The sequence below is a fragment of the Alosa alosa genome, chromosome 4 (assembly GCF_017589495.1).
Source record: "Alosa alosa isolate M-15738 ecotype Scorff River chromosome 4, AALO_Geno_1.1, whole genome shotgun sequence".
NCBI classification, from domain to species: Eukaryota; Metazoa; Chordata; class Actinopteri; order Clupeiformes; family Clupeidae; genus Alosa; species Alosa alosa.
This window is the reverse complement of record NC_063192.1, coordinates 22763632-22786131: the sequence shown is the minus strand read 5'-3', so window position 1 is coordinate 22786131 and position 22500 is coordinate 22763632. Positions and strand designations below refer to the sequence as shown.

Sequence of the window (22500 nt, the reverse complement as noted above, 5' to 3'; positions counted from 1 at the left end):
CCTCACGTCTCCTGAAGCGGTTGCCATGGCAACTGGCTCCCCTGCCTGTCAAGCGCCGTCCTCACACACCCACCCTCTTCTGTCTACTCCCCCTCCCTCCTCCCCCTCCTTCTGTTCCTCCTGTATCCCACAGTGCACCTGTATAAGTGTGCGGCACAGCGGGACAGCTGTGGCCAGTGCCTGAAGGCGGAGCGGCGGTTCCAGTGCGGCTGGTGCAGCGGAGAGGGACGCTGCACCCTCCGACACCACTGCACACTGCCCAACCCCTACACCGGACGCTGGCTCAACATGGACAACAAGAACGTCAAGTGCACCAACCCACGCATCACTGAGGTCAGTTTATATAAACACACGTATATACAGAGATGAATACACCTATCGGCAATACACTAACGCATGCACACACACACACACACACACACACACACACACACACACACACACACACACACACACACACACACACACACACACACACACACACACACTGAGACATCAGCAAACATACATACCCATGCAATGCATACACTCACACACACAGACATACATATGAAACAGCATTTTAATTAGACACATACTGTATCATAATGTTTAAATATATGCAACAGAAATATGAATTCACATACATATACTCACATACATATACTCACAGACATACACACACACACACACACACACACACACACACACACACACACACACACACACTGAACAATAACACACACAGGCATACTGTACGTGACATGCGAGCAGCACTCTGAGCTGGCACTTGTCACTATGATCATGCAACATCAAGAAAAGTTACTGCAAAACCACATGCAGGAAACTTCCCTCGAAACTCAAACTGTGCGTCTCGCACACACCCCTACACACGATAACTACTCATTAGTAAATATGTCAAGCCCTGTGCGATGTCCTCTAAAGGTGCCAGGCTGTTACACCCTGTCACAACCTCTCACGCGCGTAGCCAGGCCTTCTCCGCACCTCTCTGAGAGACACGCTGAGCTAATTCTGCCTAGACAAGGGCTTCTGGAATGTTCCGCCGCTGACAGGCCAGACAGATGGTGAGGAATAAAAGTATGATTGCTTTCTATTCGCTCAAACCCTCCTCAATTAAGAGGCAACAGACGGCGGGGCGCTGTTCTCGGGTCAGGTCCCGCACCTGACACTGCGGAGCGAGTTCTGTTCACCCACTCAGCAGTCCTGGCCTCACTTGGACGTTGTTTACTGTGCGTCCGCCGCACAGGAGGACAGACAGGACACAGTGACACTGTAGGGCGCACTTTGGAGTCAAGGAACAGCTGGGTTTTATACGTCTCTCTGTCCACTTTCTCTCTTTCTCTCTCATCCCTCACTCTCTCTGATTTGTCTTTCTTTTTGCCTATCTATCACACACACACACACACACACACACACACAGAAACTCACAAGTGGTTGCCCTCTTGATGTCACATGTCCTTTCAACCCCTCATACCCTCAATTCAGCACACAGGAAGTAAGCAGATGGTGCGTGGTGTCTGTGTGTGTGTGTGTGTGTTTGAAAGAGAGAGAGAGAGAGAGAGAGAGAGAGTCTGCTCACCTTCCTGGCTACAACAAGGGCACAGCATTCTGACCAACACTGAACACAGTAGGGAAGTAGGGAAGAGTCACAAGACTGCTGCAATGAAACTCAGTCAGTATTGTGTGTGTGTGTGTGTTTGTGTGTGTGTGTGTTTGCGGACAAATGTGTGTGTGTGTGACTGATTGAAAGAGCTAGCAAGTGTGTGTGTGTGTGCCTGTCTGTGTGTGTGTGTTTGTGTTTGTGACTGTAACACTATCCCTATCCATTCTGCATCCAGCACCATTAAGTGTAAGTGCATCTCTTCAGAGGACAGCACAGCTGCAGGTAGCTCGCTGTCACACATCGTACACACACACACACACACATTCTCTCTCTCTCTCTCTCTCTCTCTCTCTCTCTCTCTCTCTCTCTCTCTCTCTCTCTCTCTCTCTCTCTCTCTCTCTCTCTCTCTCTCTCTCTCTCCCTCTCTCCCTCTCTCTCTCCATCAGGGTTTGTGTCTAATAGTAAAAGCCCACAGGCGCTCCTTATCTTACAGCAGGGCCGACTCATTGAGGCAGCAATATCGATGCCTCTATTCATATCTCTGCTGGAGAAAGGGAAGACGTGCCTATCGATCGGCCTCCCTCCCTCTGTCACCATGCCACTGTGTCCTGACACACACATTAAAACAAAGATACTCGTGCAGTGCATACACACACACACACACACACACACACACACACACACACATACACACACACACTCACAAAGCCCGCACTGCAGTGGCCTTGTCTCCCTGGTTGTGAGGAGATTGTGTTTGCCTCATGTCCCCATGTTCTTTCATTGCTAATAAAAGTTAACACGTCAATGTTTTTGTGTGTGCGTGTGTGTATGTCTGTGCCTGTGTTTGTGTTTGTGTATGTGTGTGTGTGTGTGTGTGTGTGTGTGTGTGTGTGTGTGTGTTTGTCTGTCTGTCTGTGTGTGTGTGTATGTGTGTGTTTATGTGTGTGTTTGAGTATGTATGAGTATGTAGCAGCCTGTGTCCATTCACAGGAGTGAGTGTGTGTGTGTGTGTGTAGTCTATGTTTTAGTGTGTCCATGCGTGTGTGGATGTAGCTGCCAGTGCCTGTCCACAGAAGCGTGTAGTTAGATGTGTGTGTGTGTGTGTGTGTATGGCTCAGGGGAAATAGAGTAAGACATGTTATTTAATTAGCTCAGGTAACGCACCACTGCCTTGTGCTCAACAGGCCGGGCCCCCGAGCAGTAGCCACGCATTGATTCAGTCGGCCATTTGCATCCTGCCCGTCCTGAGATCTGGCCCTTGTACTGCACCAGCCAATTAAAAAAGTGAACCCAACGACTTCCCCTAATTGATTTGCTACAGTGAGTAGTGAATAGTCAGCCTCTGGGTTAGCGTTAGCAGTGACGTTAGCGCTCGTGGCGGCAGGTGCTGACTCGTGCTGTCTTGCTACAAGCTCACTAGCTCTCCGGAGAGGTTTTGAATTAGAACCCTGAACCAGCCACCAGCTTACAGTTCATAGCTGCAGGGTCTCAGTAGAGGAGCATGAATTCATCTTAACACTACCAGTAGAAGTATGAGCAGACATGCGCTTGAGACAAGAACAAAAAAAAAAAGCCCTTATTGGATTAGTGAAGAGATGCTACACTGCAAATGTATGCACACACACGCACACTCACACTCACACACATACACTTTCTATCTCTCTCTCTCTCTCTCTCTCTCTCTCTCTCTCTCTCTCTCTCTCTCTCTCTCTCTCTCCTTCTCGATCTTGTACACTCTTTCTCACCCCCTCTCCCAATCTTGCTTTCTCGCCCTAACTTTGAAGTACAAGTGTTTAATATCGCAAGGCAATTAGCGCATCAATTTTGGCAAGTGCACACTTATCTGAGTAGAACTCCTATATAAGTTAGGAACGCTCCGAACGCTCTCTGAAGGCTCTTTGTTCTCTAAATGTGTTCCACTTTTTTATATTGTTTTGTGTTTATTTTTTTTCTTCTTCTCTTCTTTGCCAAATGAATCCCTCCGTTCTTATCTCGTTGCCGAGCGAAAATGAGAGTTTCCTCAAGAGCAACAGTTTCCCCCATGGCTTTTGTTTTTAATTGCGCTTTGTTTTGCTTGTTTAAACCCAACTGACAGTCGTAAGCTGATTTGTATACACACGCAGATATTAGTGGATCTTCCTACATCGCCATGACTGGCATGCATAATTAATGCTTCTATTAAGAAGCACGCTGCTCCACTCTGCTCCCCCCCCCCCAACACACACACACACACACACACACACACACCCTTCAAAGTGTCATTAATATTAAAGGGGCCTAAGCCCTCTCCAGATGCAGCAAGAGAGGCGTAAATGAAGCTGGGAATAGCGGCGGCGCTTGAAAGGCATTGTGGGAGCTCAGGGGGCTGTGCCTGGGCGCGTCTCCGTGGTGCGCTGATGTTCCCTCCGCGGCCGGCCAATCAGGAGAGGGCAGGAGCGCTGTCACTCTCAGTCGCTCAGTTACTGTACCTCACAGCTACCTGACTTACTCGCACACACCCCGCCTATTACTGTCACACACACACTATTACACACACATTATATATCACACACACAGTGTTATTGTACATTAGAACTGTAACGGTGCAATATATTTTGATACTCTTTACCATGACTGTAGGTTATAATACTATACAGTGCAACTGTGCAACCAGTAGTCTACTCTTTACTACCCAGTGGGGTTGTTTCCCAGACATAGGTTAAGCCTATTCCTAGACTAAAAGCTTTTTCTTTCAGTGGAGATCCTCATTGAAGTTCTCTTTTAGTCTGGGAATAGGCTTAATCCATGTCCGGAAGACCGACCCTGGAAGTCTACATACATGAATTACATGGATTAAGTGACACAAAATGTTGTCAATTAAGATTTTGGGGTTCAGTTAAATAATCTGAGGCATATAAATGTGTAAAATGTGAACTGAGAAAACTGCATGAGTTTTTTATCAGTTGACTTTTGGTTGCTAGGCGGCTGAGTCCACTGGAAGGAAGTCACTGGGCTGTTTCCTCCTAAACTACAACATCAGTGAATGGATACAGTGAACTGAAGTATTTCAGTTATGTGAATAGCTGATAAATAAAATACTATTTATTTTATAAATAAAGCTGTGGCTTGAGCCACTGTAAGTCTAAGCCTGGTTGGTAAAAGTGGCCACAAACACTCCGAGCTCCACTCCAAAGTGTATTCCTACTGTATGTGGGTCATCTTTGAATGGTTTTAGTCAGTAGTGCCACAGCACACGAGAATGCAGGTACACACATTCCTCCAAATCCTCATTCAAAAACTGTCAACCACCCCCCCCCACACACACACACACAGGCACACGCAGACACACACACACACAAACACACACTCTCACACACACACACACACAATGCCTGAGAGAGGAAAAGAGGTCTGCAGTGAAAACAGTAATGAATAAATCATGGAAGCCCCCCTTTCTCCCCCAGCTCCAAACAGCATTAAGATGACCATGCCTGCCCAGTCAGATAGAGCCCCACTCTGCCACGGATCTGCTGGCCCTAGGAGTTGCACGGGCCTGATGGAAAAGCCCACCTATCTGCAGCGGATGGTGCTCAGTCATCCGTTAATGCCACCTAAATTTAAACAGGATGCCTCCTGCCAGAGTTCATTTGGACTTCAGTTCTGAGTTACCTTTCTTCTCTTAATGCCTCAGTAGTCACTACTGCTCCTTCCTTTTGCTGAAGAGGCAAAATTTTAAAAGCCGCGTCGAAGTCCCAATTTCCCTGTTTCCTTTCCTGTGTCACGTCAATTGCCGCTAACCACACGGCATTTAAGAGCAAAATAAAGTATTTAGCACCTAATTTGCACCGCAGGAAGAAGCCCGACATACTGTAGCTACGGTTTCTCCGCGTGGTAAATTGTGCTTGTGCCCTGAACACAGACACACAAACAGACGAACCTGCATAACCTTAAGCAGCTCAGAGGTGCTGCCAAGGCAGAGAGGATCACACCTCTCTCTCTCTCACCACATAACACCTCCAGAGAATCTACTTCATTATGGCCGCCCCAGGAGACGTGTCATATCCTCTGCACAGAGGTGGGAGAAACATCTCCATTTAAAGCGGTGTGTGGGAGCGAGTGGAAAGCAATGCCATGGCGTCTCCGATGGCTACCAGCCTCGCCAGCCCCCTCTCCTCAGGCTCAAGCTCAAACCTCCCTCAGGTACTAAACTACTAAACAGCTCTCAGGCTCAAACCTCCCTCAGGTACTAAACTACTAAACAGCGCTCAGGCTCAAACCTCCCTCAGGTACTAAACTACTAAACAGCACACAGGCTCAGGCTCAAACCTCCCTCAGGTACTAAACTACTAAACAGCACTCAGGCTCAAACCTCCCTCAGGTACTAAACTACTAAACAGCACACAGGCTCAGGCTCAAACCTCCCTCAGGTACTAAACTACTAAACAGCACACAGGCTCAGGCTCAAACCTCCCAGGGTACTAAACTACTAAACAGCACTCAGGCTCAAACCTCCCTCAGGTACTAAACTACTAAACAGCACACAGGCTCAGGCTCAAACCTCCCTCAGGTACTAAACTACTAAACAGCACTCAGGCTCAAACCTCCCTCAGGTACTAAACTACTAAACAGCACACAGGCTCAGGCTCAAACCTCCCTCAGGTACTAAACTACTAAACAGCACTCAGGCTCAAACCTCCCTCAGGTACTAAACTACTAAACAGCACACAGGCTCAGGCTCAAACCTCCCTCAGGTACTAAACTACTGAACAGCACACAGGCTCAAACCTCCCTCAGGTACTAAACTACTGAACAGCACACAGGCTCAGGCTCAAATCTCCCTCAGGTACTAAACTACTAAACAGCACACAGGCTCAAATTTAAACTAGAGTAGACTAGTTAAACTTAGTAGACATCACTATTTAAACTACTGTATAGGAGTCAGTATAAGTCAATGGCCTATTGTTTCCAAGTTCCTCTCTTCACCAGGGAAACTGAACTGATAAGCAATATGTCAATGTATAACACTTATAAAGTTATATGCAATATCTCAAGAACTACAATGGAAATAAGCCAAAAGCCTTTATTGTGTTTTGTCTTTTTGACGGATAATGTACAGATACATTTTATTTATCTATCGATTTCTATAAGAAACATATTTTCTACAATAACGTCAATAAACACTTTCAATCAATTCAATCAATCCAAACCAGGCAGATATGGGCCCGATGAGGTTGAGACCGACATCAGAGTCTGCAGAGACTGAAGGAATATCTCCATTTGGAGCAGTCTGTAAGAGCCTTTCTTTACAAGGCCTTTCTTCTCACCTTTTATTCTTGGATTGGAGTTGGATCGGCGCGTATCTGTAGAACACGTCTGAAATGACAGATGAAAGACAGAGAGGGGTAGAATAGAAACAGTGGCACAGGGAAATTAGACTAATGGACAGACAATCCGCCGTGTCAATGGCAGTCATTCAGAGGCCGTGTCTGAAACAGATTAATCTTGGAGATAAATAGCAGTGAGATGAATGGAGAGCTCCACAATGACTCACAGTCTTTGGGGGCCGACTAGGCTATCCCTCTGATACTTGATTAATATCCACACATGATATTCTCCAGCAAGGCGTCTTACAAGGGGGTGTAGTTCTCCAATCTGCTCTTCATCTGGCTTTACAACTGGTGGTAAAAAGGAGTCCACACACCCTTAACCTTTGGACCCTCATAGTCTTCATCAGGCGCTCAAAAATACAAAGTGAAAAAAACAGTGGAAAAAGTGAGAGAGGAGATGTGTGGAGTGCTGTGCACTCTCTTTCTCCTGCAGTGTTTTGGATTCACCTTGTCCTGTTATGTGCCTGGGATGTGCACACGGACCTCCTGCCTTTGAAATACCCCCCACTGGCCACTGGTGGTGCATTCCCAGAGGACTGGCATCTCTCCCCTCCTCATCTTTCAGTATCGCTCCGAGCTCCTTATTTACCAGGATTTTTGCGATAAATACCCCAACTGGCCCCTGCTGCCCTGAGCTGCTGTCCCCCTGACTCTCCTGCTGCAGTGACACTGCTTCTGGATTAGCGCCTGCTGTGGCAGAGTTGGTTTCTTCGAGGGTCTTGTCTGGATTAGGGATTAAAGACTATCACCTCAGTCTCCCTCTTTCCATGCACTGGTGCCTAGAGATCATCTCCCCCATGGCCCCATTGTCCTTGTTGTTTAGGGACAGTTTGCAAACACCCAACAATATCAGGCACAATGGGGTTTGAATGTCAGTTTTAATCTGTGTGCATGTTAACATTCCAGTTTTAGGATTATATGCAGTGTTATTGTTTAGTTTACAAGAGAGCTAGTTTGTTGGGGCCATGAAGGAAATTAAAGATTATTTAACTAATGCCTCAGTGTTTATGCCTAGCATGGAATTACTCTAGCTTAATTGTTTTACATTTACATTTTCATTGTAACTCTAGTCATTGGATGTGTTTCAACCATAAACTATACTGTATACAAACTGGCCCAGATTTCCAGAGCACTTTCTCCCGTGACTTTCCACCGGGGTGCCAGCTCTCTCTCTCCCTCGGCCTCTGGATTAGCCGCTGCTAAGAGCCAACTTTTCTTTTTTTGATCTCTTCTGGATTAGGGGCCATAAAGACGATCACCCCCTCTTATCTCCATGTAGGTCAACTCTCCTCCCCAAAATCTTATATGCCCTCACACCCCGCTCCTTGCAGCCCCCACACACACACACACACACACACACACACACACACACACACACCCCCTCTCCATTCCAATCCTCCTTTGCACAGTCATTCGTAATTACTGCCTGCACGTCCACACACACACACACACACACACCCCTCCACACGCCCTGAACCCCCCCAGGCAGCTGACAAATATAGGGAGCCTGCTGGGGAATGCCCCGCTGGGAGGGCCACACGTGGAGAGGGCCAGTGGATCATGCCGAGGGAAGTCAGTGGATTGTGCGCATGAAGAATAAGGCATCTTCGTCACACTGGGGGGTCAATAGATTGGCTCACATTATGCATTTATGTGTGTGGGTGTGTGTATGTGTGTGTGTGTGTGTGTGTGTGTGTGTGTGTGTGTGTGTGTGTGTGTGTGTGAGAGAGAGAAAAAGAGAGAGAGGGCCTGTGCACAAGTGTATGTTCATGGCCCATATTGCCCGAGGGTAAAGGATATGTACAAAACAATTCCCCCATAAAGCTCCACTCAGATTGACTCCTGACCCCCTCGCAAGGGGCAGAGACGCGCCAGTCCCCTTCAATTAGAGCCATCTGGAAAGACAGAAGTAAGAGAGAAAGACAAAGAAAAAAAAGAAGACCTGCAGATCTTGGAGCAACAGACGCAGCTACAGACACAGACACAGCTGTCTGTGTGTGTGTGTGTGTGTGTCTGGGTGTGGGTGGGTGTGTGTGTGAGAGGTGAGCAGTGGGTGGTTCGCTGGTCACACAAGGAGCTTCTCTGTCCTTGGAGAAAGAGCCTTTGATGCTTTTGAAGTGCGGAAACACGCAACTTGATATTTATCCCTGTAGAGCTGCCGAGTCTGGCATGGATCTGGCACGGATCTGGCTCTCATCTGGCTCCGGTCTGTTCAAGAGTCACTTGTGCTCAGAGACACTTTTCTCATGAATGAAGGTCTTGTAAGGGCTTGAATGTTGTGCTTAAAGCTGATTTCAAGGGAGCTATAGGAGTTAATTGCCTTTGCTTTATGGCGAAATCGGTCAGGGTCCTTGCTGGGGACTGACATCAGCGTACTTTAATTATCTAGCACTTCGCTGAATAGGAGTGCCTCTGAAGTTCCTTATTTCCGCCATCCCTGAACTCAGTCCCTAAACTTATTCGGCTGCTTATATAACAGAACCATTGTAAAAGTCCACTCCAATTGTTGCCGCCTCCGCTTGACACGGGTATATTTAGCGTAGCATCCAGCGCTAGCCGTGTTTTTCCCATGCAGCCCTGCGAGCCAGAGCGGCAATAAAAGATTAATGTATTCGAGCCCTCTGGCAGTGCGGTGACACACTTACTTTACATCCAGAGCAATTGATGTCCACTAAAACTAGATTACAACGCAGACGTCCCTCTGGGCTCCGGCTACTGCCACTCTCTGGGGGAGATGGACTATGGGGGTGGAGAGGGGTTGGGGTGTGTGTGTGTGTGTGTGTGTGTGTGTGTGTGTGTGTGTGTGTGTGTGTGTGTGTGTGTTGGTGGGGGGTGTTGTAGTTCTGACGCTGGTCATGATTCGGGTTCATGATTTTGCACACATTGGTGGTTTTAGCTCAACAAGCATGCCCCTAATGGCATATTGATGTAAGTGCAGTGGTCAGCTCTGCATGTAAATCTCCCTTACTTTCTTTACACTTCTCTCTTTGACTCTCTGTGACTTTTCTCCACTAGCTGCTCTCTTTCCTTTCCTTTCCTTTATTTTTGTTGTCTCTATCCCCCTTTTCTTTCCTTTCTCGGTGTTTCTCGGTGTTTATTCTCCCTCGGTCATATTTTCTCCTCCTCTCTCTCTCTACTCTCTCTCTCTCTCTCTCTCTCTCTCTCTCTCTCTCTATCTATCTATCTATCTATCTATCTCTCTCTCTCTCTATCTATCCCTCTATCTCTCTCTCCCTAGTGGTGAGTACTGGAGACCAGCCAAGGCCCTACACCTCCCGTGGTTTTTACTGCACAGAAGGCTCCATGCCTCCAAGAGCCAAGGTCGTGCTGGGTAGCCATATTGTGTTTTATTAGAAGGTGGGCCGCACTAATATGGTCCCATGTTAGATTTATTGCCCGTGGCAACAGAAAACGGAGCTGGTGAGGAACTAGAGTCGGCCGGTTTCCAGTTTTTTAATGTAATCCTGCATTTTTATGTCGAACAAAACCTCATTTATGAATGCATAAATCAAAACCACAAAAATAAGCACGACAAAAAAGGAGGAAAAGAACAGGTGTTGTGTTGCTATGGCGTTAATAGGAGGAAATGTGCAGAGTAGTACATAATACATGTTTCCTCTGCCTCTTGCTGACAGTGTGTGTGACCTTTTGGAGTTACAGAGGAAACCAGGGTTCAGAGTGGAGTCACACATCCCTGTCTGAAAGGTTGCAGGACTGCAAGAGGCTTGGGAGGGGTCACAGAAGGTTTAGCTGCTGTCAAATGGGTGAACACCCAAGTGAGAAACTGCCTTGCTGTTGTCTGATGGTCTTATAGCTCAACTGGTAGTGCAAGGTGCTATCAATGCTAAGGTCATGTAATAGAGTACACCTGCCCACATGCTCTGTACTGTCATGTGCTTTGGAGAAAAGGGACCACTGATGTAGAAGTAGCCAGCACAGTAGCCTTGTGGTCAGTAAAACTCCCTCATCACATGGACTTGCCATACTGCACTTACTGTACACACACTGCACTTTTTTTACCCCCTTCTCTCTCATCTGTGTATTAAATTCCTTCTAAATCTTTCTTTGTCTTTTACACCTCTGCACAGGAGCTAGTTGAGCAGCTAAAAGTCATTTCACTACATGTTGTACGACAGTATCTCTATGTGTGTGACATACAAATCCTTGAATCCTTTAATCCACCACCTTATGAGATGTGCTAGTCTGCTAGCGACGTCACCCAGCACCCACGAGGGTTAGTCTCTTTGCTAGCGCATCCACCGTCCAGTCAAGGACACTGTCAGTTGACAGGTTCAAGCCTGGGGCTTAACAGTTCCATCAGAACACAATGTTACACCAAACGAATGCATGTGAATTAAAAAAAAATAAATCTGTTAAAATCTTTTTTTTGTTTGTTTCTGCAGGTCACCCCAGTGGCTGGTCCACCAGAAGGGGGTACGCGAGTGATCATCCGTGGCCTTAACCTGGGCTTGTCCTTCTCCGAGATGGTCAACAACGTGCAGGTGGCCGGCGTCCAGTGTACGCCTCAGGAGGACGGCTACATCATCGCCGAACAGTGAGTCACACGTGCCATTACTTGGACGGTAGCACACACTGGAGTGACTGTAGACTCCATAATCACACTACTACTCGAAATATCACTGGGTCATTTTTAGACTGCGACAGACACATCACGGACACTGTGCGGCTCAATTCAAAATGCTCTTAATTGGATTTGGCTGGAGGACGTCTGGAAATAGAACAAGCTAGAGGACGCGCAGAGCGTGCTGACGGCAGTTTCATCCCATTTGGCGGCAGAATGATGAAAAAAGCTGCCATCGGTTGGATTCAATGAATGATACAGATCTGTCTCATCTCTCTGTTCTTTGGTAGTAATTATACAACCCTCTCCACAGCCTCTCTTCTGCGCTGGTAGCTCTGCTCAGTTGCTTAATGAACCAGCCTCTTTTGCCAGCAGTGATCAAACCCAGTTGTGTTGTTGGTCTGGACGAGCTCTTAGGTCCCTGTTTGTTTCTGCTCCATCGATCCCTGCAGTTATTCGACAGGAGACAGGAAGCATCTTTGCAGTATCCAACCGACAGCAGAAGTGGCCTCTTAAAAGGGTTAATCTGGAGCAGTCGGCCTAGAGCGCCCCGAAACCAGAAAGCTTGGCTAATTAAGACTGGCCCGTCCTCCCCTAAGAGAACAAGCAGTGTTCATCCCTCAACATCTGCGTGTGTTTACTCGCTTAATTGTCCTACCCAAACAACCAAGTTCAGCCCAGTCCTCTAGCTAGCGCATGAGCTAATTTGTTCATGTTGCTTCTTTTGATTTTTTGTTGTTGCTGGAGTCTAGCTGTGAGCATGCTCGAAAAAAAAAAAAATGAGGACATAAATACACTGATTGGTTGTTGTACTCAAGAAGGCCACCATCTCTAACCTATTGCAAGTATTATTCCTGGTACCCCCAAAGGAACAGGAGATCCGACAGCCCACGATTACTTTTCAACACCCAGGCAGACCTGAAAAAGAGGACCGGTGTAGAAAAGTGGTGTTGAGGTGGTAAAAAAAAGAATAGAGCGATGAAAAAGTGAACTTTCTACTGAGTGAAGACAGGAGAGGAAAAAAAGACAATGACTTTTGGGCATCAAGGGACATAGAGGAACACAGTGTGTCAGAGTGCTACACGACTGCTCCCTCTCTCTCCCTCTCTCCTCTCTCTCTCTCTCTCTCTCTCTCTCTCTCTCTCTCTCTCTCTCTCTCTCTCTCTCTCTCTCTCTCTCTCTCTTAGGAGCCTTTAACCTTAATTCATCCGCTGCCCTAGTTCTGCCCCTTGGCCCAGGCAACAGAACATTGCACCAGGGTAACAGAACATTGCGCCAGCAGCAGTAGTCGTGACACAGAGGAGAGGTTCTCCTCTCTGCACACGCACGCGCTGATGAGGTTCCGCGAGGTCAGGCTGAAATCCACTGAGCTAATGCCTTTTTCATTTCATACCCAATTAGCATCGTACCGCATTAGTGAGATGCAAATGAGATCACACCTGTGCTAAGGTGGTTCCGCGCGATCAACTCGACAGGTAATCCAAGTAAACCTGCCAGCCCTCAACGGTGGAGTGTAATCCAGTAATTAGCACCAAGAAACATAGCACTAGCAACCTTGGTGTGTTTTGCCTGCTAATAGATTGAATAGATTAATACAATCTCTCTTGCATCTTAAGCATGTTCAGAATCTATTACTACGTGTGTATCTTTCATTTCATATGACGTTATGCTGCGTTCATTGTAAACTAATCACCAAACACTTAAAGATTCTCCTCGAGCCGATTTGCCAATTTTTTGCTCTCGGCTGCATTCTTCTCCTCTCGCGCGCTACTTTAAACTGCTATAAATAGCTGGCGCTGAGCTGTGCTGTGCTGGGCTGTGCTAGTCTGCGCTGCGCTGCACGGCACGACGTGGTGCTGTGCCGGAGCGAGGCGGCCGCGTGGCATGTGACGGTTTCCTGTCTCCTGGCCGTACCCTGGGCGCTCTCGGCACGCGGAGCTCTCGGGCAGCGTCTGCGGTCCTTCCAGGCCGAGTGTAATTGTGATGCGCGGCGTGCCGCCGGCTGCGGGGGACGATTTGTCAGCGGCGCGCGCCCCTGACAGCAGCTTAATCCAATCGGGACACTGCTGGAGTGAATTCATTTGTATGGCTCCGCCAGACGTGTCAGGGAGGAAATGGGGGACCTGGCGCGAGGACATCACCTCGGCAGTTGGAGCAGCAGAGAGAGAGAGAGGGATGAGAGAGAGAGAGAGAGGGATGAGAGAGAGAGAGGGATGAGAGAGAGGGAGAGAGAGAGCAAGGAAGAGAAAAGAGGAGTGAGGAAGTGAGAGAGTGACAGAAAGAGAAACAAGAAAGAGAAAAAAGGGAGTGGGAGAGGATGGGGGTAAGAGAGAGTGAGAGAAAGGAAGGGGGAGGAGAGGAGAGGGAGGGAGAGAACATAAAAGAGAGGAGATGGAGGGAGAGAGAGAGAAAAGGAGAAGAGATGGAGGGAGAGCAAGAAAAGGAAAGGAGATGGACAGAGAGAGAGAGAAAAGGAGAGGAGAGGGAGGGAGAGAGAGAAAAGGAGAGGGAGGGAGAGAGAGAAAAGGAGAGGAGAGGGAGAGAGAGAAAAGGAGAGGAGAGGGAGGGAGAGAGAGAAAAGGATAGGAGAGGGAGGGAGAGAAAAGGAGAGGAGAGGGAGGGAGGGAGAGAAAAGGATAGGAGAGGGAGGGAGAGGGAGAAAAGGAAAGACTTTGTCTTTTGCTTGTGTATCTGAAGATATGTACAAGATTTGTTCTCCTCATGTCTAGGGCAGTTTTGCTGTTGTCGTGTTTTTGATGCTGTAGTTGAGTGCCTCGGAACATGTGGACATTTAAGGATTGAGTACCTATGAGTATTCACAGATGCAATGTAACACTATAATTCAAAATGGAAAAGAGGCTTTCTTGCAGACTCTGGATTTTCTGCAGGCTCTTAAACAGAAAAGTCCCTCTGAAATAGCCCCAAGTTACGATTAGTTCATCAGATTAGAGGCTCCTCCATTGCACTCCTAATGTTTTGGAGCTCATTTTAAAAAGCCCAGAGAATGTTCTAGTCTTCACCTCAGTTAACCTATGGCTCAGCGATTTGCTGTTCTACTGTGAACAAAGCATGATTTTTTCCCCCGTCCTCTTTCGGCTAATGCCAACAGCGTGGAGACTTAAGCCTTACTTAACCTCACACTACAATATAAAAGAAACTTTACTCACTGCCAAGCCGCACTCCGAGTCTGAGTCTCCATCTCGCAATTCCTCCCCCAACCCCCGACTCCCAGCCCCCGCCACCTCCACCCCTTCTCTGTTCCACTGATTGCAGTAATGAAATCACCACATATGGCAGGGCAGGTAGGCTAGGTGTAGCGGCGCTTCAGCCCCTTGTTTTTAGATTTACGGGCCTCCACCAGACCATAAATCCTGTGTCAGTCTCCACTCTCCGTGGACAGAACGCCAGACTTGTTCTGGGAGTCGTTAGTTACGAGTCAGGGAGATCAGTGCTGGGAAAAAAAGAGAGAAAAAACAGTGAATCTGCCGACTTCACAAACATCTCCTTCTTCTTCTTCTTCTTCTTCTTCTTCTTCTCTCTCTCTCCCTCACACACACACACATACATACACATACACATACACACACACACACACTTCTCTCTCTCTCTTTCTCTCGTCGTGTTCGTACCCTGGGACGACAACAGTGATTCCCTCTTGTTCTTTATTGCGTCCCGCAAGAGCCAATCGATTGCCGTCCCACGTTTATTATGGCATTTGATCTGGCGAGCTGCCAGCCTCCCTGACACCTGATCACAGCGTATGATAAAGGTCTATTGATCAATAGGCCTCCTCAGGCTTGATTTAAATCGGCTGTGCTGAGCTGCGGGACCACGCTGGGCTGGCTGGCCTGTATTTATGATGCCCAGTCACTGAGAAGTCTCATGCCAGGTTGTGCACGGTTGGCCACAGTCTCGAGGCAGCCCTAGGGGGTTCTATATATCTATATGTATATATAGTATATATGGCCTGCGCTATATGTCCCCTTAGCCATCATGGAGGCCAAGTGAAAATTACATTCAGAAATGAGTGCGAAAAAAATCAATAGGGAGTTGTGATGCATGCTGATGATGACACACACACATGCACACGCACACGCACACGCACACGCACACACGCACACGCACACGCACACACACACACACACTGGTGTACAGCAGCAGGTTTTTTTACGTGGGATCCATAATGCATGAGCGGCATGCTGGGGTCAAATGCAGCTTCACGGCGAGGGCTCTGCAAACGCCTGGCCAGGAATACAGCATTACCTCTCACTCTTACGCAACTGTCTTGGCTTTGCAGAGATTTTCTATAATTGGTTGCACCATTTTTTGTGTTATCATCAGTAATAGAGAATTTATCATTGTGTTGCTCTGTTTGAATCCTCCTACAGTGTGAATTAGCCTAAATGTGTTTGTGTGTGTGTGTGTGTGTGTCTTCTCATAATTTTACAGGATAGTGTGTGAAATGGACCCTGCTCCCATCGATGCCGCTCCAGGTCCGGTGTCCCTGTGTGTGGGAGAGTGCAGACCAGAGCTCCAAACACACTCCTCTCAGCTCTACTCCTTTGTGGTAGGACTCCCCACCTTATCCATATCTGTGTGTGTGTGTGTGTGTGTGTGTGTGTGTGTGTGTGTGTGTGTGTGTGTGTGTGTGTGTGTGTGTGTACTACTTCGTGGTAGGACTGCCCACCTTATCCAGATCTGACCCTGTGAATTATTCAGTGGCTCACTGGCCCTCTGTGTCGGGAGTACTGGCACTCTTTTGGGGTTTATCTTTTTTTCAGGTTTTTGTGTGTGTGTGTGTGTGTGTGTGTGTGTGTGCGTGCGTGTGTGTGTGCTTGCATGCGTGCGTGCCTGTGTGTGTGTTTTTATGTGTCTGTGTGTGCGTGCATGCGTGTGTGCTTCCGTGTGTGTATATGTGTGCGTGTGTGTGTGTGTCTGTGTCTGTGTGTTTTTGTGTGTATGTGTGCATGTGTATGTCTGTGTGTGTTTTTGTGTCTGTGTGTGTTTGTGTGTGTGCTGTGCGTGTATGATTGCGTGTGTGTTTTGAGCCACCAGTCCGCTGTATGGATGTACCGAGACAGATTTATCGAGCCATCCCCTTATCCATGACCCAGTAATGTTTTACATGGTATCCCTGTAGTGTTCCGAGGCCTGCCATCTTGCTCCCTATTTGAGTGGTGTAATGGTGATGAGCTAGACTGATGAACGCATGCGTGTGTGTGTGTGTGTGTGTGTGTGTGTGTGTTGTAATGGTGATGAGCTAGACTGATGAACGCATGTGTGTGTGTGTGTGTGTGTGTGTGTGTGTGTGTGTGTGTGTGTGTGTATGTCTGTAATGGTGATATGGCTAGACTGATAAACGCATCTGAGCTCATTGTTTCTGTATGTCTTGTTGGGACTGCAGCAGCATTTGTAGTTGACCTCAGACACCGCTATTATTTGTGAAATATTTCACTTTGTTGAACGCCTGGAGTCGTGGGGTCAGGCTGATAATGTGTTCTATGGGTATGCCTCAAACACCATTTCCTTCCATTACAAGGCCAGGGTCAATAAATTAAGCTTTTATGGCTAATGTTACCTTTTATCGTTTTTTCCCCCCAGCCATTTGCACTAAACACTTTTTTTCCACAGTGTATTTAAATTACTACTAGTACATACGTGGCCATTTACAGTTAAACCCTGCTCTGATGCTACTGATTAAATGTTTATCCGGAGAAGTCACCAGCTGCTTTTAACACTCATTTGAAAAGTCAGATGATTGCCAAGCCATTGCCCGTGCAGGTCTGCTATCTCTGTACAGCGTTGGGCTTTTATGAGAAACATTCTCCATCGTCTTTCTTTTGAAGAGGAGCGTCCTAATGCTGCTGCTGAAACCCAAGCTCTTCTTTGTTAATAACAGAGCCTGGTGTTAATTATTAGAATATTGAGTAATTACAATCGAGGAGCAGCACAGGGAATAAGCAATGAATGGGACGACAATGGTGGCCATTAGTAGAGTGTATGAGTGTGTGTGTGTGTGTGTGTGTGGGGGTGATGGGGAAGGTGGCGGCTCGAGCAGGAGCATCTATGGAGACCCCTCCTTTGCACCTGTCCTCTCCCCATGCATGGCACCAGTAGAACATGAGCCAACCTGCGAGGAACTGATAATCAGCAGCATGCTTCCCACTTAAACATCCATTCACACACACACACACACACACACACACACACACACACACACACACATACATGTGTGTGCAAAATTAACCGTCCCCCAACAATTAACAGTGTCTGGTAATTAGCCTAGCTGTTTTGGTAAGATGCTCCTTTCCCTGTGCTCGCTCCCACAAAAGAGAATTCTCTATTCTGTGTGTTTGTGTGTGTGTGTGCACATGTGTGTACTTGTGATTATGTGTGCCTATTTATATGTGTACCTAGGTGTCACGTCTGTTTTTGTCACCTTCTTCTTCACCTTGTAGTGTGTGTGTGTGTGTGTGTGTGTGTGTGTGTGTGTGTGTGTGTGTGTGTGTGTGTGTGTGTGTGTGTTTTGATCTCCAGGGGCGTTTGACAATCAGCACTCACTTGGCTCTGCAGGCTTCCCAATGCTAATACTCTCCCCCGATCACTCTGCCCACATAGCACAACAACCAGCCATTTTAGCAGTCTGTTTAACAGCCTGTGTAAACATCTCTCTCTCTCTCTCTCTCTCTCTCTCTCTCTCTCTCTCTCTCTCTCTCTCTCTCTCTCTCTCTCTCTCTCTCTCTCTCTCTCTCGCTCACTCCCCTTCCTCTTTCTGTGCAGACACAGACTTTTCTGCCTGTACATAGGAACATTATTTAGAGCTTGTCTTCCCTCGTTAAAATCTCTAACGTTACGTATGTTTTGCAAATCACTGACCTGTCCCTTCTGCTCATATTTCAGACCCCAACGGTGACAGGACTGTCCCCGAGCCGAGGCCCCGAGTCCGGGGGAACCAAGGTCACCATCATGGGTGAGAACCTTGGGGCCGGCAGCAGTGTCAACGTCCTCTTCGGGAACCAGACCTGCGAGTTCTTTGAGTAAGTGGTCCTGAGGTTCACTGTCTCTTGTTTGTGTCAGAATCAAGTTAGTTGGGGTATGTATGTTTACTTGTATGTTTGTATGTGTATGTTACTAGGGATCAGACTCCCACCTTTGTTTGCTCTCAAACAACCACAATGTACAGATTACATACGGACAGCATGCAAGCAAAAACAAACAGTACACATACAGTATAAAACCCAAGATGGTGCTGCAATACCACCGACCATATAATAATAATAATAATAATAATAATAATAATAATAATAATAATAATAATAAATTATTATTAATACCGCCAACAATATGATATTGATTGTCTTCACATGTTTTATTAAGGCATCATGTATTGCTTTCTTTGATAGTAAATAAGTTCTCTCTCAGGGCCAGTTTGTAGAATGTAATTGCATAAGTCATCAGCTGGATGATTGAATGCGTTTGTGTGTTTGATGGGTGGATGTGTCTGGCTTCCTCCGAGCACACGTTGTATTACCCGCTTCATGAATAGTGCATTCACTGCTTCAGTGTGAGTCAAACTCCATTTGGTGCTGTGTCATGGACTGATGATGTTTGAAAATGGCTCCAAATATTCTGCTGTGTGGCGTGTGCTTGCGCTCACATCATTCCCTCTGTCTCTCTCTCTCTCTCTCTCTCTCTCTCTCTCTCTCTCTCTCTCTCTCTCTCTCTCTCTTCCCTTACCCACTGTCAGAGAGTGGTGTACATCTTAATAAGGTTTTGATGACCTACTGCATCAAACTACACTAATAATGCCCTGCAGTCAACCTCTCTACCCTGACCTCTCACGCTCTTTCTTTTTCTAACTCTTTCTCTCTGCAGTCTTTTCTGCTTCAGTCTTTTGCCACAGTCTTGCAGTAGCTCAGAGAAACACACACACACACACACACACACATGCTCCCTTGATCTCTGCATCACTCAGGCTTACATATACATTTCCATACATTTAACCAGACACTTTATCAAAGTGACTTACAGCAAGAGAATCACATTCAAGCTACAGTGCAAAGGAGACCTTAGCTGGGAATTATACATACATACATATATCTCATACACATACAAACACTTGTGTATGTACACACACACACACACACACACACACACACACACACACACACACACACACACACACACACACCCCCTCCCTACCCAGGCTGGCTATTGAAAGAGGTGAAAGAGCAGCGTTGTGATTGTAGCGCTGAGAGGTTGATGAGCGTATCCCTCTGTAATGAGGAAAAGGCTAATTGTGGATTTCTATTTCCTGCTGGGTCTCTTTTGGGTGAAGGGTGATGGGAGTCGGAGGGGTCGTATCAGAACAGGCCTTTCCCTAAGAGAGAGACAGACACTAATGAACCAGACCCCCCCCATCCACACCCTGTACCCAGCATGGGAGGACAGGGCGAGAGAGAGAGAGAGAGAACAAGAGAGTGATAAAGCGGCAACAAGGAGGGAGAATGAAAGAGAAAGGAGTAAGAGAGCGCTAGAGAATGAAAGAGAGTTAGTGGGAGAGAGAGAGAATGGAAGAGAAATATAGGGAAGTAAAAAATGAGCAAGAGAGAGGGAGTGAGAAGAAGAGAGAGAGAGAGAGAGAGAGAGATGTGAAGAGATGTGAATTGTCAGGAGCGAGAAGAGGGTAAGAGTGAGTGTTGGGAAGGTTGTCTCAGACAGTGTGTGAGTCACAACATGATTCAGCTCCTTGTGGATTTGAGTATAAAAGCAGTTGTTTTCAACCAAATGCACCTGTGTAAATACCTGTGTGTATGTGTGTGTGTGTGTTCTGTATGTGTGTGTGTGTGTGAGAGAGAGAGAGAAAGAGACCTTGAGGCTAGCTACACACCTAACTTTATTTTTCTTTACTGTGCCCACCCACACAGCACTGCAGAGACAGTAGAAAATCTGTACCTCTCTTCCACTGCTAGAGACTTTGCTGAAACAACCCTCTGTGTGTGTGTGTGTGTGTGTGTGTGTCTGTGTGTGTGTGTGTGTGGGTGTGTCTCCTCACAGGCGGACCATGACGGAGATTGTGTGCTTCTCGGCACCCTCTCTGACTGGTGTTGGTCCGGTCCAGGTCAGTGTTAGTGTGGACCGGGCCCAAGTGAAGGAGAGCCTGGTGTTTGAGTACATCGATGACCCGACCGTCCAGCGCATCGAACCTGAGTGGAGCATCGCCAGGTAAGATATTCACAAACACATGCACACTCACACACACACACTCTCACACACACACACACACACACACACACACACACACACACACACACACACACACACACACACACTAACACTCACACACACTCACACACACACACACTCTCTCTCACACACACATACACACACACACACACACACACACACACACACACACACACACACACACACACACACACACACACACACACGCACTCACACCCACACTCACTCTGAACTCCAAAAGAAAAAAGCCATTTCAATTCACAAGTCCCTCTCAGTATAGCTTAACTGAACCCATATCAAGCCGGCCTCACTAGCATGGAGCTAAATGAAGTGCTATGACCCCCGCGGTCAGGCCTTGTCCACCTTATGTTCCTCCATAACACCATAACACACTTCCCTTCACCCAAAACCCAGCCCCACATCCTCCTGGCTCACCATGTGCCTGTGGCAGACCCGCGCCATGTGCCTCTCTTCACCAGGGGACTGCCAGGCACACACACACACACACACATACACACACACACACACACACACACACACACACACACACACACACACACACACACACAGACATACACACACACACACACACACATACAAACATACACACACACACACACACACACACACACACACACACACACACACATACAAACATACACACAGACATAGAGAGCCTGAGTTAGGTGTGGCAGCAGGAGAGATCCTGGCAGATCAGTAATTAGAGAGACGAATGGGGGCAGAGATGGAGAGAAGGAGTGTGTGTGTGTGTGGGAGTGCAAAAGTGTGTATGCAAGTGTGTGTGTGTGCTAGCTGTGACATGTTGAAATAGGTGGCAGAGGTGTGAGTCTTGCACAGATGGCAAGCTTGATGATGGCTGAGACTTAGAGAGAGCACTGTGACCTTACAGAGCAGGGACGAGAGTGGGACCCAGAAAGAAAGAAAGAAAGAAAGAAAGAAAGAAAAAGAATGAAAATAGAAAAGGCAATGAGAGGACATTGTAACCTTGCAGTAGAATGACAGAAATAGACAAGAAAGGAAAAAACAATGAAAGTAGTTGAGACGGAAAGAGTGCAAGCAACCAGACAAACAGAGAGAAACACGTGAGTTGCGTTCATGTTTCATTCCCTTGTAATATCGTGTCTGCACGTCACTGTGTGCAGGCCGGTTTGTGAGTGTTTTGTGGTGCTGTGTGCCCATGTTTGTGTCTGTAGTGGCATCGGATACACCCGCACAGGAGCTGTCTGGGTTAACCCGGGCTACTCACAGACCAGGCAGGAGAACTGTGTCTGGGTTAACCCGGGCTACTCACAGACCAGGCAGGAGAACAGTGTCTGGGTTAACCCGGGCTACTCACAGACCAGCAGACCAGAGAGGAGAACAGTGTCTGGGTTAACCCGGGCTACTCAGAGGGCAGAGAGGCAAGAGTGTCTGGGTTCACCCGGCCTCTGTGTTGTCTGCCAAAACACAATATGAACTATTGAAGAGCTCAGTTGTGAGTGAGGCTAGGAGGAGAATGGGAATGAAATCACTTTGCCAGAGAGAGACTGTGGGAGACAGAGAGAGATGAAAAGAGATAGAGAGGGAGAGAGAAGGAGAGGGAGAGAGAGGGAGGGGTAGATGAATAACAGGAGGCGGTTCTTCACTTTGTTTAATAAACTGGGTTCTCCCACCAGTGGGAATCAGTAGGGAGCTCAACCTCA

At 47.3% G+C, this 22500-nt stretch overlaps 1 protein-coding gene across 1 annotated transcript in view; it reads left to right on the top strand.

Annotated features, from left to right (window-relative positions):
* Positions 1-22500, top strand: part of plxna2 (plexin A2) — a 151136-nt gene that overhangs the window by 68558 nt on the left and 60078 nt on the right. The window contains exons 9-13 of the mRNA XM_048240842.1: positions 134-333; positions 11373-11524; positions 16001-16118; positions 18452-18588; positions 20609-20776. Of these exons, the coding sequence (XP_048096799.1) occupies positions 134-333; positions 11373-11524; positions 16001-16118; positions 18452-18588; positions 20609-20776 (775 nt within the window). The remainder of the gene's footprint in view (positions 1-133; positions 334-11372; positions 11525-16000; positions 16119-18451; positions 18589-20608; positions 20777-22500) is intronic.